The sequence below is a fragment of the Pollachius pollachius genome (assembly GCF_949987615.1).
Source record: "Pollachius pollachius genome assembly, chromosome: 13".
Classification (NCBI taxonomy): domain Eukaryota; kingdom Metazoa; phylum Chordata; class Actinopteri; order Gadiformes; family Gadidae; genus Pollachius; species Pollachius pollachius.
In genome coordinates, this window is record NC_136946.1 from 2,940,576 (window position 1) to 2,956,855 (window position 16,280).

At 48.1% G+C, this 16,280-nt stretch overlaps 2 protein-coding genes across 7 annotated transcripts in view; one reads left to right on the forward strand and one right to left on the reverse strand.

Annotated features, from left to right (window-relative positions):
- col11a2 (collagen, type XI, alpha 2) overlaps nt 1–7,822 on the forward strand; it is a 54,120-nt gene extending 46,298 nt beyond the window's left edge. For all 5 annotated transcript variants that reach the window (XM_079749665.1, XM_079749666.1, XM_079749667.1 and 2 more), the window contains 13 exons: nt 286–339; nt 905–958; nt 1,277–1,384; nt 1,933–1,986; nt 2,248–2,409; nt 2,681–2,734; nt 3,036–3,071; nt 3,173–3,226; nt 3,673–3,946; nt 4,447–4,562; nt 5,483–5,551; nt 5,711–5,947; nt 6,253–7,822. In XM_079749665.1, the coding sequence (XP_079605791.1) occupies nt 286–339; nt 905–958; nt 1,277–1,384; nt 1,933–1,986; nt 2,248–2,409; nt 2,681–2,734; nt 3,036–3,071; nt 3,173–3,226; nt 3,673–3,946; nt 4,447–4,562; nt 5,483–5,551; nt 5,711–5,947; nt 6,253–6,399 (1,419 nt within the window). In that variant the 3' untranslated portion in view covers nt 6,400–7,822. The remainder of the gene's footprint in view (nt 1–285; nt 340–904; nt 959–1,276; nt 1,385–1,932; nt 1,987–2,247; nt 2,410–2,680; nt 2,735–3,035; nt 3,072–3,172; nt 3,227–3,672; nt 3,947–4,446; nt 4,563–5,482; nt 5,552–5,710; nt 5,948–6,252) is intronic.
- A 116-nt stretch (nt 7,823–7,938) lies between these two features.
- Nucleotides 7,939–15,744, reverse strand: hsd17b8 (hydroxysteroid (17-beta) dehydrogenase 8). 2 transcript variants are annotated; one of them, XM_079749670.1, is made up of 9 exons: nt 15,675–15,744; nt 12,004–12,206; nt 11,120–11,236; nt 10,280–10,375; nt 10,079–10,164; nt 9,294–9,378; nt 8,808–8,850; nt 8,236–8,310; nt 7,939–8,076 (listed from the first exon to the last, which is right to left on the reverse strand). In XM_079749670.1, exons 1-9 carry the CDS (start codon nt 15,718–15,720, stop codon nt 8,057–8,059), a joined length of 771 nt encoding a protein of 256 aa, XP_079605796.1. In that variant the 5' UTR covers nt 15,721–15,744; the 3' UTR covers nt 7,939–8,056. The 2 variants fall into 2 exon arrangements, with proteins under 2 accessions (XP_079605796.1, XP_079605797.1); XM_079749671.1 differs by lacking the exons at nt 7,939–8,076; nt 8,236–8,310; nt 8,808–8,850 and adding an exon at nt 9,172–9,201 and having other exon boundaries at nt 9,248–9,378.
- Nucleotides 15,745–16,280: the final 536 nt, after the last annotated feature.

The following is a 16,280-nucleotide window of genomic DNA, read 5'->3' on the forward strand; positions in this document are numbered from 1 at the left end:
CTGGTGACACTATTGTTATGCTGTATTGATTAATATCATGTAGGGATACCTTTGTTATGTTTTAATGTCATGTTTTTACCGTTTAACTATAGTTATTGTGTACTGAGCTGTTGTACTTACTAACATCATGTACTGGTATTTAAACCTGACTCATGTCCTGTTTGTATTTGTGATGTCACTTTCTGTTGTGGGATGTAAGTCGCTTTGGATAAAAGCGTCTGCTAAATGCCCTAATTGTAATTGTAATTGGGTCGTTGTTCAACTCACTTCCCCTCTGTGGTGCAGGGTTCCCCGGGACCCACCGGAGAGAACGGACCCCCTGGACCTCTTGGGAAGAGGGTAGGTTGAGTTTTAAGGTTCTGTGCATACGGTACCGTAAACGGAGAACCTTTAGAAAGACGTGGAGGGGTGGCCGTTTCGAGCCCCTGACTGCCGCTGCCCTACGATCCTGTCCTGGTGCTCCAGTGTAGAACCCTCCGGATTCAGGGCTCAACTCCAAGGAAGATTTGACTCAGAGAAAAGTGCTTCAGGTCTCCGAAGGTTCAGGAGTCCTCTGTGAAGACTCGAACAACGTGCTCTAGAACGGTCGACCGGTGAGGTTCAGGAGTCCTCTGTGAAGCCTCTAGAACAATGTGCTCTAGAGCGCTCGACCGGTGAGGTTCAGGAGTCCTTCCTGAAGACTCTAGAACGTTGTGCTCTAGAACAGTCGATCGGTGAAGCCACACGTTTATTGCGTGGAGTAGAGAGACTCTAGAGCAGTGACGCGAAGTGTGTCAACCATAATCCTTAAATTGATCAATCAAACATTATTTTCATCTCGCTTTTCAGACAACAAGAAGTCTCACTGTGATACATTCTTTGATAGTTTTCCCGTCTCACTCTGTTCTTGTGTCTGATCTTCCAGGGCCCTGCCGGAACCAAAGGACCCGAAGGAAGACAGGGGGAGAAGGGAACCAAGGTGAGGGTTCAAAGGTCAAGCTCTGCTTCAAGGTCGTTTTGATCTAAGAGCCAGGCAGTGGTCAGACCAACGCCTTTTAGGGCTTCCACAGTTTCCTGGCCACCACACCCTTTGGTGACATCACAACTCCTCAGTCCCTCCTCCTTTCTTCGGAATACTTCCGAAGTTTGACTAAGTTGAACGTACATTGAACCAGATGAAGACTGCGTGTCATCCGACGGGGGCTTTGCATGTTGTGTGTGGATCCAGAACAGATTAATCGATGTGTTCGCGGCCTGGTGATAACGTTTCGCTGCAATGTTTCCTCTCTCTCTGCAGGGAGACCCCGGCGCTGTTGGCGCACCAGGAAAGACGGGCCCCGTGGGGCCCCAGGGACAGCCAGGGAAGCCCGGAACCGAGGGGCTCAGGGGCCTGCCTGGATCCGTGGTCAGTACTTTGTTGGGATTCGTCGTCTGTTTCATCTTCTCCGCTTGTTTTGCGTTTGGTTGTTTGTGGCTTGCTTACATTTACATTCAGGGCGTTTAGCAGACGCTTTCATTTCCAAAGCTTATTACGATAAGTCCATTTGTCAGAAGAAAGAGAAACAACAATATATCTCTGTGGGTACAGTGAGGATGTTCATAGAACCAAGTGCCAAGCACGAACAATCACTAGGTTAACCCATTCCCTGTATACAACAGAGATAGCTAGGATGAGATTCTACACGATGATAAGTACTATTTTTAAGTGCCAGGACAAACAACATACAATAAGTGCGTAAGAGGGTTTGGGAGGTAGGAGGATAAGGGGGGAGGCTATTCAAAGTCTGGGCGAACTCTGAACAAGTGAGATTTGAGTCTAGTTGCTTTCAGTTGTGTTCAAAAATGTTGCAACTTTAAAGTGAAGATGCTGAGCTACAGGACTGTGGGCATAGAGAGAGAGCAGGGAGTGCTGCATTGTGGGAGTTGACGTGTGTTTGTGCTGATGTGTTGCAGGGGGAGCAGGGGTCTCCTGGCCTGGCCGGACAGAAGGGACCTCCAGGACCTCTGGTAAGTCCTCCACCTCTTCATCCTCACACCCGTCAACAGAACAGCGGACCGACCAGACCTTCAGAACGCTTCCTGTTTCTAAATGTACTTCCTGTAGTTTTACTAAAGTGCTGAATACAACATGAGAGCTCCAGCCGGTCCATTAGATGTTTGCAGAGGTTTCATGGTGGTGCATAACAGGACATTAGAGAGGGTGAATAGAATACATGTTAACCATGTCTCTCCTCCTCCTTCTCCTCCTCCTCCCTCCTCCTCCTGCAGGGTCCTCCTGGTCTGCTTGGGTTGAGAGGAGATCCAGGCTCTAAGGGAGAGAAGGGTCACCCAGGTCTGATCGGTCTGATCGGACCCCCCGGAGAGCAGGGAGAGAAGGGAGACCGGGGCATGACCGGCTCCCACGGCACCGGGGGACCCAAGGGAGAGACCGTACGTCACCCCCACCCTGAACCTGTGATCCTGAGTCTAGACCCCCCTTAGTCTGACCCCTGAACCCCTGATCCTTACTCTAGACTCCCCTAGTCTGACCCCTGACCCTATGATCCTGAGTCTAGACCCCCCTAGTCTGACCCCTGACCCTGAGTCTAGACCCCCCTAGTCTGACCCCTGACCCTGAGTCTAGACCCCCCAGTCTGACCCCTGAGTCTAGACCCCCCCAGTCTGACCCCTGACCTCCCTGTGTGTCTCTGCTGGGTTCCAGGGTCTGTCTGGAGCCACCGGACCACTAGGACCCTCTGGACCCCCCGGTCTGCCTGTAAGACCCTTTGACCTTTAACCTTTAATGTTTACATGTAGAGATGTTCATTTGCTCACCTGTCTGTAGTGGTCCCCCATGGAGCTGTGTTGATGGTTCATGGGTTCACCACTCTGTAGTGATTACCTATAGAGATGTTCATGTGTTCACCACTCTGTAGTGATTACCTATAGAGATGTTCATGGGTTCACCACTCTGTAGTGATTACCTATAGATGTTCATGTGTTCAGCGTTCTGTAGTGATTACCCATAGAGCTGTGATGATGGATCATGTGTTCACGAGGTCAATTTGTTTTCCCAGGGTCCTCAAGGAATCAAGGGAGCGAAGGGAGCCAGTGTGAGTAGACCTTACTAATCACCTCGTTAGGGCCTTGTTAATTGCTAATTAGCTAATTGATTAATTCTGGTGTGTGTGTGTGTGTGTGTGTGTGTGTTTAGGGCGGATCAGGACCCAAGGGAGAGAAGGGTATACCTGGCCCTTCTGGACCCCCCGTGAGTACCCCCTCTCTCTATACCAAACCAGGAAGTATATCATCTAGGTGGGGGTGACAGCTTCTGGTCATGTGACACCATGTGAAGTGTGCGTCGGCCCACGATGTCTTGAGGCTTCGGTTTGGGTTTAGGTTGCTTTGTCGTTTGTCTTGAGTGTAGAGTGTGGGTGACAGACACACACTATTACAATACACACGTTTGTGTGTATTGTAATAGCGAATGTTAGGTGCGTTTGTCCTTCATATACACGACGTGTTGGTGTGTAGACGAGCTGAAAACACACTTCACGTCTACACACCAACGCATCGCGTGCACGAACAACAAACACGTCCAGGACGAACACAACAAGGGTGACCACCGCAACGCGTTCGGGCGGACCTTCCCGTGTCCGATCGCCGTGACGACAATGACATCACTAACCCCCCCCCCCCCCCCCTTAACCCCAGGGCCCCCCCGGCGACGTCATCCAACTACTGCCCATCCAGCGTAGCCCCAAGTCCAAGCGCTCCATCGACGCCAGCAAGATGATGTGGGAGTCGGAGGCGGAGCAGGCGGACGCTCCCGGGGCGGCGGCGGGCGGCGAGGGCCTGGAGGAGATCTTCGGCTCGCTCAACTCGCTGCGGCAGGAGATCGAGACGATGCGCTTCCCGCTGGGAACCCGGGACAGCCCCGCCCGCACCTGCCAGGACCTGCTGCTCAGCCAGCCGGGGATCCTCGACGGTACGATGGGGGGTTCCTCCGCCATGGAGGGGGGGCTAGTGCTCCAGCCCCTCTCCCCTCGCTCCTTCACCCTCTTCTCGCTCCTCCCTCCTTTCCTCGCCTCCTCCTCTCTCCTCTACCCTCTCCTCCTTCCTACTGCTCCTCCCTCCCTTCCTCGTTTTCCTCCTCGTTCCTCCACCCTCTCCTCCTCTCTCCCTCCGCCTTCCTTCTTCATCTCCCCTCTCCTCCTCCTCCTCGCTCACACTTTTTCTTCCCTCCTCCTCGCCTCTACCTCTCCTCCTTCCTTCGCTCTCCTCCCTCCTTCCTTCTTCTCCTCCTCCCTCTACCCTCTCCTTCCTCTCCTTCTTCCCCTCCCCTACCTCTCCCCCTCTGTCCTCCTTCCAGGACAACTTCAGCTAGCTGTGATGTCTCTTACTGGGTGTGGTCCTCTGTGATGGTTTGTTACTGGGTGGTGTAGCGGAGGAGTCCTCTGGTCCTCAGCTCTCTGTCTCCCCCTGCAGGAGAGTACTGGATCGACCCCAACCAGGGCTGCTCGCGGGACTCCTTCAAGGTGTTCTGTAACTTCACCAGCGGATCGGCCGAGACCTGCCTGTACCCCAGCAAGGCCAGCAACACTGTGAGTTACAGCCAGTTACGCCTCCGGTACAGGAACACCAGGAACACATGGAGAACAGGCTCAGGACACAAGAAACACTAAGAGAACACGCTAGAGAACAGGCTCAGGACGTGTTCCAATAACAGCTGTAGAGCAGGCTCAGAATACCATAACCCTTAGGAACAGGCTCAGGACACCAGGAACACCTGGAGAACAGGCTCAGGACACCAGAAACACTAAGAGAACAGCTAGAGAACAGGCTCAGGACGTGTTCCAAAAACAAGTGGAGAACAGGCTCAGGACACCAATATCCCTCAGAGAACAGGCTCAGGACGTGTTCCAATAACAGCTGTAGAACAGGCTCAGGACACCATAACCCTTAGGAACAGGCTCAGGACACCAGGAACACCTGGAGAACAGGCTCAGGACGTGTTCCAAAAACATCAGGAGAACAGGCTAGGGAACAGGCTCAGGACACCAATAACACCTGGAGAACAGGCTAAAGACGTGTTCCAAAAACACCTGAACAACAGGCTAGGGAACAGGCTCAGGACACCAATAACACCTGGAGAACAGGCTCAGGACTTGTTCCAAAAACGCCTGAACAACAGGCTAGGGAACAGGCTCAGGACACCAATAACACCTGGAGAACAGGCTCAGGACGTGTTCCAAAAACATCAGGAGAGCAGGCTAGGGAACAGGCTAGGGAACAGGCTCAGGACACCAATAACACTTAGAGAACAGGCTCAGGACACCAATAACACTTAGAGAACAGGCTCAGGACACCAATAACACCTGGAGAACAGTTGACTATGAACTATGGAACAGTGAACCACTGTTAGCGTCAGTTCGGTGGTAAGAGGGGTTCCAGACGAAGGAGTAGAGATTGGGGTTAGGCCGGGTCTGGGCTGGGGGTTAACCTGATGCCCTCGTGTACGCAGGTGAAGATGAACACCTGGGAGACGGAGAGCCCTGGCTCCTGGTACAGCAGCTTCGCCGCAGGAAGCAAGGTCAGTAGAGCACACCCCCTATCCAAAGACCACGCCCCCAACCTGCACACTCAATTTCCACCCAGCGTTGCCAGATTGGGCCAGATCCGACAACACGATTCTGAAACCACACCCTGTCAGATTGACCCCTGACCCCCTGACCCTTGACCTTTCCTCCAGTTCTCCTACATGGACGCCAGCGGGGAGCCTGTGGGCGTGGTCCAGCTGGGCTTCCTGAGGCTGCTGAGCGTCCAGGCGCGTCAGAACCTCACCTACCACTGCCAGCGCTCCGTGGCCTGGGCCGACCGCAGCGCCAAGGGCGGCCACCAGAGGGCGCTGCAGCTGCAGGCCGCCAACGACGAGGAGCTCAGCTACCAGACCTACCCCTACGTCAAGGCCCTGGTGGACGGCTGCTCTGTGAGTCAACACACGCGCACAGCGCACAACACACCGCACACATTGTGTTACATTTTTACATTTAGTCGCGCGCACAATTTTAATATGAGTCATCTGACTCAACAATATGCTGGTAACGTGTTGCAGTGTGTATGATGGTAACATGTGTTACATGTTGCAGTGTGTATGACAGTAACATGTTGCAGTGTGTATGACGGTAACATGTTGCAGTGTGTATGACGGTAACATGTGACCCTGTGCTGCAGTGTGTATGACGGTAACATGTTGCAGTGTGTATGACGGTAACATGTGACCCTGTGTTGCAGTACCGTAAGGGCCTGGACCGGACAGTGCTGGAGGTGAACACGCCACAAGTGGAGCACCTTCCTCTGATGGACGTCAAGGTGACAGACTTTGGGGAGAGCAACCAGCAGTTTGGTCTGGAAGTCGGACCTGTTTGCTTCCAGGGCTAAACACACACACCACACACACACACACACACACACACACACACACACACACACACACACACACACACACACACACACACACACACACACACACAATGACCAAGAACCACACACACACGCATGCACTTAGAGATACATGTCGACATGGTAACAGCTACCCGCTAATTTGTAAATTATCTTGTAAATGATATGAAACACACACACACACACACACACACACCCACACACACACATCATAGAGTACCTAAACACACTTCTATAGACACACTCAGACACGCTCATAAACACACACTCTTTTTGGGAGACAACCAATCACTCGCCTTGGGGGAAAAAGACCCCTCCCAACTTCAAAATGGACGCCAACCCATGGGAACCTCGGGAAGTGTCACGAAGAGGTCCGCATCCAACGGCCAATAGGAAGACAGAAGAGGAAGGTTACTTCAGGATGGAACGTGTTCTTCTGACATCAACGAAAAAGCTCCGCCCCTTGTGGGAGGAGCAGGCGACTAGATGTAGCCCCGCCCCCCTTCTCCGCCCACTCTCCAAGCTGTCAGTCACTCCTCTCCTCCACGCTGGACTCCTCCGTGAGAGAAGATCGTTTCTCCACGCTAACATCTTGTTCGCTCTACTTTGCTTTCGATATTTTATTTACTATTTAAAAAAATACACTGCCTGCTTAATCCAGAACAAATATACCCCTTCTATCTTGCCGGTGTGTTGCATTGTGGTTGATGTAGTCCAAGTGGAGACAACAGGGAGGTGACCTTTAGAAGAATCCAAATGCCATGGAGCTTGTTGCTCTTTCTCTGGTGCCCCCCCCCCCCCCCAGTGTTAAGAACAGGACCAGCATACCCCAGACCAGCTGTAGACCACCCCCCCCCCCCAGGGAGACGAAGGCAGTCCAGTCCAGTTGTACAGAGATAGTATTCTATTGTATTTATTTAAATAAGCCCAGCAGGGTGCTTTGGGATCCAACTGAACCAGAACATCAGGGGCTGCGTGGGTCATGACCCTAGTCCCTCTCCCTGCCCCGTATCGTATTCACTGGTCTGAAGGTTCTGTCAACTGGGGCTGCTTAGGTTCCACCTGGTCCCATGACCTCTGGGTTCCATCAGGGGGGGGGAAGGTAGAGGGGTCCGAATGGCAGGGAGGAGTGGGTGGTTCCCTTCCCCAAGAGTCCGGAGAACCGCCCAGAACCGGATCCATTATGTTTATTATTTTTGTTGGAGAAACAATGTTTTGACAACAATCATGGTGCTGGAAAAAGAAAAAGTATTATTTTATAATGTGTGTAAGTAATTTTTTTAAATTCTTGTTTCTGTAATATATAACCTTTTTAAAAAGAGCTGCTGTTGTGTCGCCTGTTTCTCGTTTAAAAAGGTCGCCCAAATAAACCAATAAAAAGCAGAAGAGGTTTACAAAACAACGTTGCTGGATGTTTTTATACAAATTGTAGTTTGTTGTAATTACAGAATCGTTCACAAATATACAGCATTTACAAATGTAATAATTACAAAAAAATAGGCAATCAAATTAATTTCTTCAGAATTAATAAGTTAAAGATGTCCGCCGTCAACAGTACAAAAGGCACCCGCTGCCGTTGTGATTGACAGCTGGCTTGACCAATGAGAGGTTCTCTGTATCCATGGTGACGCCGTCTCTAGCCCATGAAAAGTCCTCCTGAGGGGTGAGACACACGATGCAGCGGTTAGCAAGACAGCGCGGCCCTAAACCGCCACAACAGGCACACCTCACCAAGGTTAGACAGTCGTTGGTTAGCTCAGACCAGTGAACCACATGAAGGGACTGCTGACACCCAGCGGGGGCTCAGAGACGTACCGGTGACCTCGATGCTGGCGCCCGTGATGTAGCGAGAGTCGTCCGACGCAAGGAAGGAACAAACATCTGCAACCTCTGGACAGACAGACAGGATACAGACGGAGGGACGTCAGATGATGGAGAGACCAAAGACTACTAAAACATGCCTTCTGTTGTATTTGTGGTTCGTTCAGAGTTAAAGTTAATGTTTGTTAAGTCAACATAATGGTGCGTTAGCTACGCTACAGATACTTTCTCTTATTTAACGTTATAACGTTATGTTAGGTAGGTTAAAGTTCTTCATGTTGGCTAGCGTAATGTTACATTATGTTATTAGATGTGTCACAGTGATTCTGTGTTGTTAACGTTACATTAGATGCATTAATGACTTTGTGTTGGTTAGCGTTACATTAGATGCATTAATGACTTTGTGTTAGTTAGCGTTACATTAGATGCGTTACAGTGATTCTGTGTTGGTTAGCGTTACATTAGATGCGCTACAGTGATTCTGTGTTAGTTAGCGTTACATTAGATGCGCTACAGTGACTTTGTGTTGGTTAATGTAACGGTACGGGAGGGGGGGGGGGGCTCACCAGCCGGCTCGCCCATCCTCCCCAGGGGCACCAGCGACGTCATCTGAAACCAGACAGGTCAACGGTACTTTTATTTTGGTAGATCCAGCATACTCACAATCTTCAATCAGCAGGGACTTTTATGTTGGTAGTCAATTCTCAAGCTACCAAAATAACCCACAGTCTGATTATTCAGATATTCACATTGTTCTGTTTAGATGTTACCATGCAGTTGGAACAAACAGTCGCCTCACCTTGTGGATCACTCTCCCCTCACCTTGTGGATCACTCTCCCCTCACCTTGTGGATCACTCTCCCCTCACCTTGTGGATCACTCTCCCCTCACCTTGTGGATCACCCTCCCCTCACCTTGTGGATCACCCTCCCCTCACCTTGTGGATCACTCTCTCCTCACCTTGTGGATCACTCTCTCCTCACCTTGTGGATCACTCTCCCCTCACCTTGTGGATCACTCTCTCCTCACCTTGTGGATCACTCTCTCCTCACCTTGTGGATCACTCGCTCCGGGACCTTGTCCGTCATGGGGGTGGAGATGAACCCCGGCAGGACGCAGTTACACCGGATCCTGTACCTAAAGGGACGGAGCAGGTTCACTATTACACACAGGGTGTTCACTACTATACACAGGAGGTTCAATATTACACGCAGGGTGTTCACTACTGCATGTTCACTGTTACACACACAGGGTGTTCACTATTACACATAGTGTGTTCAGTACTGCATGTTCACTATTACACACAGCATGTTCACTACTACACACAGGAGGTTCAATATTACACACAGGGTGTTCACTACTGTATGTTCACTATTACACACAGGGTGTTCACTACTATACACAGGAGGTTCAATATTACACGCAGGGTGTTCACTACTGCATGTTCACTGTTACACACACAGGGTGTTCACTATTACACATAGTGTGTTCAGTACTGCATGTTCACTATTACACACAGCATGTTCACTACTACACACAGGAGGTTCAATATTACACGCAGGGTGTTCACTACTGCATGTTCACTATTACACACAGGGTATTCACCATTACACACAGGGTGTTCACTACTACACACAGGATGTTCACAATTACACACAGGATGTTCACTATTACACACTGCATGTTCACTACAACACACATACACACACACTGCATGTTCAGTACTAAACACAGGATAAAACTACTACACACTGCATGTTCAGTACTAAACACAGGATAAAACTACTACACACTGCATGTTCACTAGTACACACTGAACGGTAATGTCTCTACTGACCTGCTGAGTTCTTTGGCGGCCGTTCTGGTGATTCCCTCCACACCTGCCTTTGATGCCGAGTAGTTAACCTGCCCAATGTTGCCCACCTAAACACACACACACACACACACACACACACACACACACACACACACACCGTCCTTTCATGTTTTGGTCTCCTTCAATATGATTGGTCACCGTGGGTCTGGCACACGCACAGACCTTGCCGACGATGCTGCCCACGGTAACGATGGAACCTTTGGACACTCCACTGGCCACCATCGCAGCGGCAGCTGCCTGAACGACCAGGAAGGTCCCCTGGAGAGACGTTTGAGAGATTCCACAATGCATTGGTTCTTTTCTGCTACTTAAACGTCACATGTAATCAAGAAGGATAGAAAATAAAACGGAGGACAAGTGAATGTTTGGAAAACAAACTTCTGAGGCAAAGTGAAGTAATAAATATAAATCTGAACGTGAGGAGGACTAAATGCCTTGGCAACTTATTTCTTCTGACTAGCAAAGTGCTGCAGCCTCTGAGGTTCAGACAGACTTTAAGACAGACAGACTATAAGACTGATAGACTTTAAGACAGACAGACTATAAGACCGACAGACTATAAGACTGACAGACTTTAAGACAGACAGACTATAAGACAGACAGAGTATAAGACTGACAGACTTTAAGACAGACAGACAAACAGACTTCAAGACAGACAGACAGACTTTAAGACAGACAGACTATAAGACAGACAGACTGTAAGACTGACAGACTTTAAGACCGACTGACTATAAGACAGACAGACATAAGACAGACAGACTTTAAGACAGACTGACAGACAGACAGACTTTAAGACAGACAGACAGACTTTAATACAGACAGACACAGACTCCTCACGAGTGTCCTATCACCTACAGTACATCCATGACTAAAATCAATACTTTAATACTGATAAGGTGGACCGCCAAACAGCTGTTGAAGGACCAACCCCCCGCCCCGCCCCCCCGGCTCTGGCTTCTCTCCCCCGGCGGCGTTGGAGTGGGCGTCGGCCCTGAGCCTCACCTTGAGGTTCACGCCGACCACGCGGTCGAAGGCCGCCTCCTCCAGCCGCAACAAGAAGTCGTCCTGCGTTATTCCCGCCGCGTTCACGCACACCGACGCCGGCTGGAAGTAGCGACGCTGGAGAGGAGACCGGAGACAGGAGACAGGAAACAGGAAACAGCGGCTCAGAGGACGCGGGGTTTGATACGTCAGAGCACTCACTGGGTCGGTGAGGAGCTAGGAACTCATTCTACAGCCTTCTGTTGGGAACCAGACCGCGGGTTCTTGTGATATTCAATTTATAATTTGCTTGTTCTCCTGATTTGCTCATCTTTGATTTCAGTTTCATTCCGTTGCATGAGAACCTTACGGGATGGTAATGATTGTTCCAGGTATGAGTCAAACCCTCAGGCTTTACCAGGGAAACAAAGTTATGGCTTGTGAAAAAATATATATTTGGATTGTAAAACGCAAGAAATTATAAATGAATGGTCTTAATTTATTTTCTTTGGCAAGTGGCCATGGTATAAGCGGGATAATGCCCTTCGAGGTGTCTATTATCAGGAATTAATGTTCTTCGCGGAGGCAACCGTTGTCCCATTAATTCCTGATAATGGACACCTCATCGGGCATTATCCCTTACTTATGCTTGTATATTGTATATATGTTGTTTTTCTATGCATGATTAATAATAATAAAAAAAACTTATAGTGGTACAGAACAACATTAGTTCCGTCCGTTAATTCTTGTTTATTTGAATGGGAAAAAATGTTAACTGTCAAAATGCCAAAAATCGGCTTTGACCCTCGGGAACGAATAATCAAATAATTGAATATTCTGACCCATCCCTAGTGTCTACCTGTCCGTGTCTCACCTGTATGCGGCTCTACCTGTCTGTGCCTCACCTGTATGCTCTCCACCAAGCTCTCAATGCTCTGCTTGGACGAGACGTCCACCGCCGCCGCCATGTGTTCTTGTACTTTGTGGTCACATGACAGGCTGCGCAGCGTCTCATTGGCCGCCTCCTCGTTCAGGTCCGCCACCACCACCAGCGCGCCCTCAGAGGCGAATCTCTGACACACCGCGCGGCCGATCCCGCTGCCCCCTCCTGGCGGACAGATGGTATGACAGGCTTCATCAGTGAACATGATCTGGGATGAAGCCTGCAATACCATCTCTCCACCAGCAGGGGCCAGCAGCGTCCACCCCAAGAACCCTTATGTTATGAGAGACTGAATTATGTGCTCCGTTGGTTTTTGGTTTTATGCACAAAATCGCAAATAGAGGCGTTTTTTTTATGTTTATTAATTCAAAATAAATACAATCATTGGTTGGTTGCTGTTGAAGATAGTTAATTATAAAAATTAAATCTGTAAAGAAAAAATAAATTTTGAGAAAATTAGAACATACGAAGGTAGCTACTATGGAAAGTATTATCTCAAAATGTATTGTTAAGTTCGATTAAGTATTATTAACGTTAAGACCCCCAACCCTACTAGTAAACCCTTGAACCAAAACCTAAAACCTGTCCCTAACCCTGTCGTCAAACCCTAGAACCAAAACCAAAACATGTCCCTAACAGTAACCCTAACCCTGAGGGGTATTCCACAAAGCCGGTTTTATCACATAACCGGGTAAGTTAACCCAGGGTTTGCGGTAACCCTAGGTTTTCCGTTCCAAAATGAACACGGTATGTTAGAAACATATGCTCTGAATCAAACCTGGTCAGAGCAGGTTTTGCGCAGGTTAAGTTTGGAACATAACCCGGTTTTGGGTATTTAAACCCGCGTTCACCGCAGATTTCATGTGTTCACAATGACATGCCTTTTTGATGAGAGGCCTGTTGATATCGGAGCGCAAATTATTCGTGCAATCCACCGGGAGCGATTAAAAAGACCACGGCTCGACATCTTGGCATATCCGGATGACTTTTTGCTGGAGGGATATAGATTCTCGCGCATATCTTTAATATATTTAAATAGCCGTCTCCAGCCTTACATAGCCAACACTACCAATCGAGGACCTGGTCTCAGTTCACTACAGACTATTTGCGTAGCCCTCCGTTTTTTGCAAATGGTAGTTTTATCTATAATGTTGGAGATGCTGAGCGCATCTCAGTCCTTACAGATGACCCATCCACGTCCAGACCAAGATTTTCATCGTCCTCCTATCATACAAAGAGCAATGTTGACTGAGTACTATGCCGATAGGCGCTTAAAAGAGCAAGTATAAAATAGTCCTAACGGACTTACATCCACTGGAGAATGTTCGATCGTAGCCGGCGGCTCCATTACAAGCACTAATCCATCTTGATCTGTGAAGTTGATGAATTGTCACTTTTAGGTTTTCCACCAAGTTACCAAAAAAAAAACATTTGGAACATTTGCGCTGTGGCCCGCACACGGTTTGCATGTGTTACTTCGAAGACAAACAAAATCTAAAATACAAGAAAAACAGAAAAACCTATATTCAACCAGTGGGGTAACCTCACATGGCCCCTGACTCTCTGAGGAGGTTCCTCCAGGTACCCCTCCGTGCCAGGGCGCCCTGAATATATGTCTATTGCCAGCTCCTCCACTGGGGTCAAGACAATTTGAGGGCCAGATCCAGTCTGCCGACTTTCAGCCTTTTTACGATTGGCTTAAAAAAAAGGGCAATGCAGGAGTGACAAATATGGTATGACAATTTAAATGCTGGAATGACAAAATATACCAAAACAATGGTGGGAAAAGCTTAACAGTTTGTATGATGTTTTTATACTTCATTTTTACTTGATCCGCTGACCGCTTGGGAGCCATCGGAGTACATATTTTTTAGAAGAAAAGGGTTATGTGGTAGGAACGTTAAGAATGCTTAACTTGGATATTAATAGATTCATGGCTCAAATATTAAGGATCATGCTTTTGACGTCTTACGCATTTACGCGGTCAGTGATCCGCTGCCAGGCTTTGGTTCTCTGGGTTGCAGAGGCTTTAGCGTTCCCTTTTCTTGTGATCATGTCCTTCTCCTCGTCATAGCTCTCCAGGAGAACCTGGAGTTCCATTTCATTGAAATAAGCGGACCGTTTCGCCATTTCGATCAGGGTTTCCATGATCCATACATCACGTCTTTATGGGTTTGGCGTGGACACGCACAAACCTGTGTTAACCAACCCCGTGTTGATTGAACTAATGCATAACCCGTGCGGTGGAACCGACAGCTCTGGTTTAGTTGGCACAGGGTCAATCAACTTAGAGTTCAGCGTTAACTCTGTGTTTGTTAAACCTCCGTTCGTGGAATACCCCACTGGTATGAAACCTTTAAACCCAACCAATTGGAACCCCGAACCCTAACCCTAGGACTGAAAACAAACCCTAAAACTCAAAACAAACCCTAAAGTCCAAAACTAAACCCAATTTCCCAAACCATATGAAACCCTAACCCCAAACTCTGGTACAAAATACCAAACCCTAAAGCCAAACCCTTATGCAGCCCTAAACATAACCCTAATCCTAGGACTGAAAACAAACCCTATTCCAAACGAAATTAAACTATTTGAATCACGTACTGTATGATACACAACTAGGGGGACGTTAGGTGGGTCCTGATGGGACTTTAATATACCGGTGTTACACCGAATTCTGCAACCCACCGAAAAGTATGACCCCAGGGGGCACTGTTGCACATTTTCTGCAACATGTACGTGTGCATTATAACAAAAACATAAATAAAACATAAGATCTCCCCCACCGGTGGGTCTTTCTTTTCTTGATGCTAAAATTAAATTCTAAAAATCATTTTACACAGTAGCCTAGGAAATGCTCAAAGGTATATCAGCGTAATTTAACACTGACTGTAGCTTTTGTATGGGTAAAGAAGGACCGTACTTAACGCCCTATCCATTGAATGGGTCTGTAAAATGCTAATCAAATCAAATCAAATGTATTTATTAAGCACCTTTAATAAAAAGGTAATTGGTTTGGGGGAGATCTTATGTTTTATTTATGTTTTTGTCATGCCTGTCTACGCTTCAAACTCGTGCATATTGCAAAGATATGCAAAAGCGCCCCCTGTGGTCACACTTTTCGGTGGGTCGCAGAATTCGGTGTTACACCGGGACTTTTATATAGGCCCGAATACGTGAGAGACGTGATCAAGCCTATGGGGACGTGAGGTGATCCTAATGGACTTTAATATACATACTGTATGACACAGAAACCTTTGGGGACGTTAGGTGAGTCTAATGGACTTTAATATAGGCTACATACTGTATGAAACAGAAACCTATGGGGACGTTAGGTGAGTCTAATGGACTTTAATATAGGCTACATACTGTATGAAACAGAAACCTATGGGGACGTTAGGTGAGTCTAATGGACTTTAATATAGGCTACATACTGTATGAAACAGAAACCTATGGGGACGTTAGGTAGTCTAATGAGGCTTTAACCTGAATAAAACCAGGTTAACATAATCCGGCGTGGTTCTTGAGAACCGGAGCCGGTTCAGTTGGTAACCACTACAGTTTGACCAATTAACACAACTAAGAGCTGAGTTCAGCACGGTAAGAAGCAGAGTTTAGGACAGTGGGACTGACCTGTGACCAGCGCCAACCTTGAAATTAGTCTTGTTGTGGCCGCCATGATGTTGGTGTTTTATGAGCGTCGTGCTCGTCTGATCCACCAGGGGGCACCGGGGGACCGGTTTAGGTCCAGGAAGTGGTCCACCAAGGAGCGCCGGGTTCCGGTTCAGGTCCACCAGGGGGCGCTTGGGGTCCGGTTCAGGTCCACCCGCGCCTGGGGTCCGGTTTCCACCCGCGCCTGGGGACCGGTCCAGGTCCGGGAAGTGGTCTCATGTTGTGGTGAAACAAACATACTGCTTAATGCATTCGCTTTCGCCAAAAATTGTTTGGGCTGTTACTTTAATTGTTTTTGTTAATTAACGAGATTACTTTCTTATATCTCGGTTAAAAGTTTACACAAAGTATTGTATCTGCTTGTTTTCCTGAATTAACGAGATCCCTCTAAATCCTAAGAGGAAATCTCATTTACCAGACTTAGTTCTTATATCTAATATAACTAATGTAAATAGTATATATATTTCTCGTTGTCTCTTAGTGTTTGACTGAGCGGGTGGACATATATATTAAAATATGTTAGTGTTTAGTCTGAAATATGCAAAGTGTTGAACCCTCCATACTTTA

What these genes read in the sequence shown, in the direction of transcription:
- hsd17b8 (XM_079749670.1), bottom strand. Translation starts at nt 15,720, where the DNA reads ATGGCGGCCACAACAAGACTAATTTCAAGGTTGGCGCTGGTCACAG. An exon ending in AAGGTTGGCGCTGGTCACAG is followed by an intron (nt 12,207 to 15,674) that starts GTCAGTCCCACT and finishes TCTGTCCGCCAG; the next exon opens with GAGGGGGCAGCGGGATCGGC. An exon ending in GAGGATGGGCGAGCCGGCTG is followed by an intron (nt 8,311 to 8,807) that starts GTGAGCCCCCCC and finishes CTGTCTGTCCAG; the next exon opens with AGGTTGCAGATGTTTGTTCC.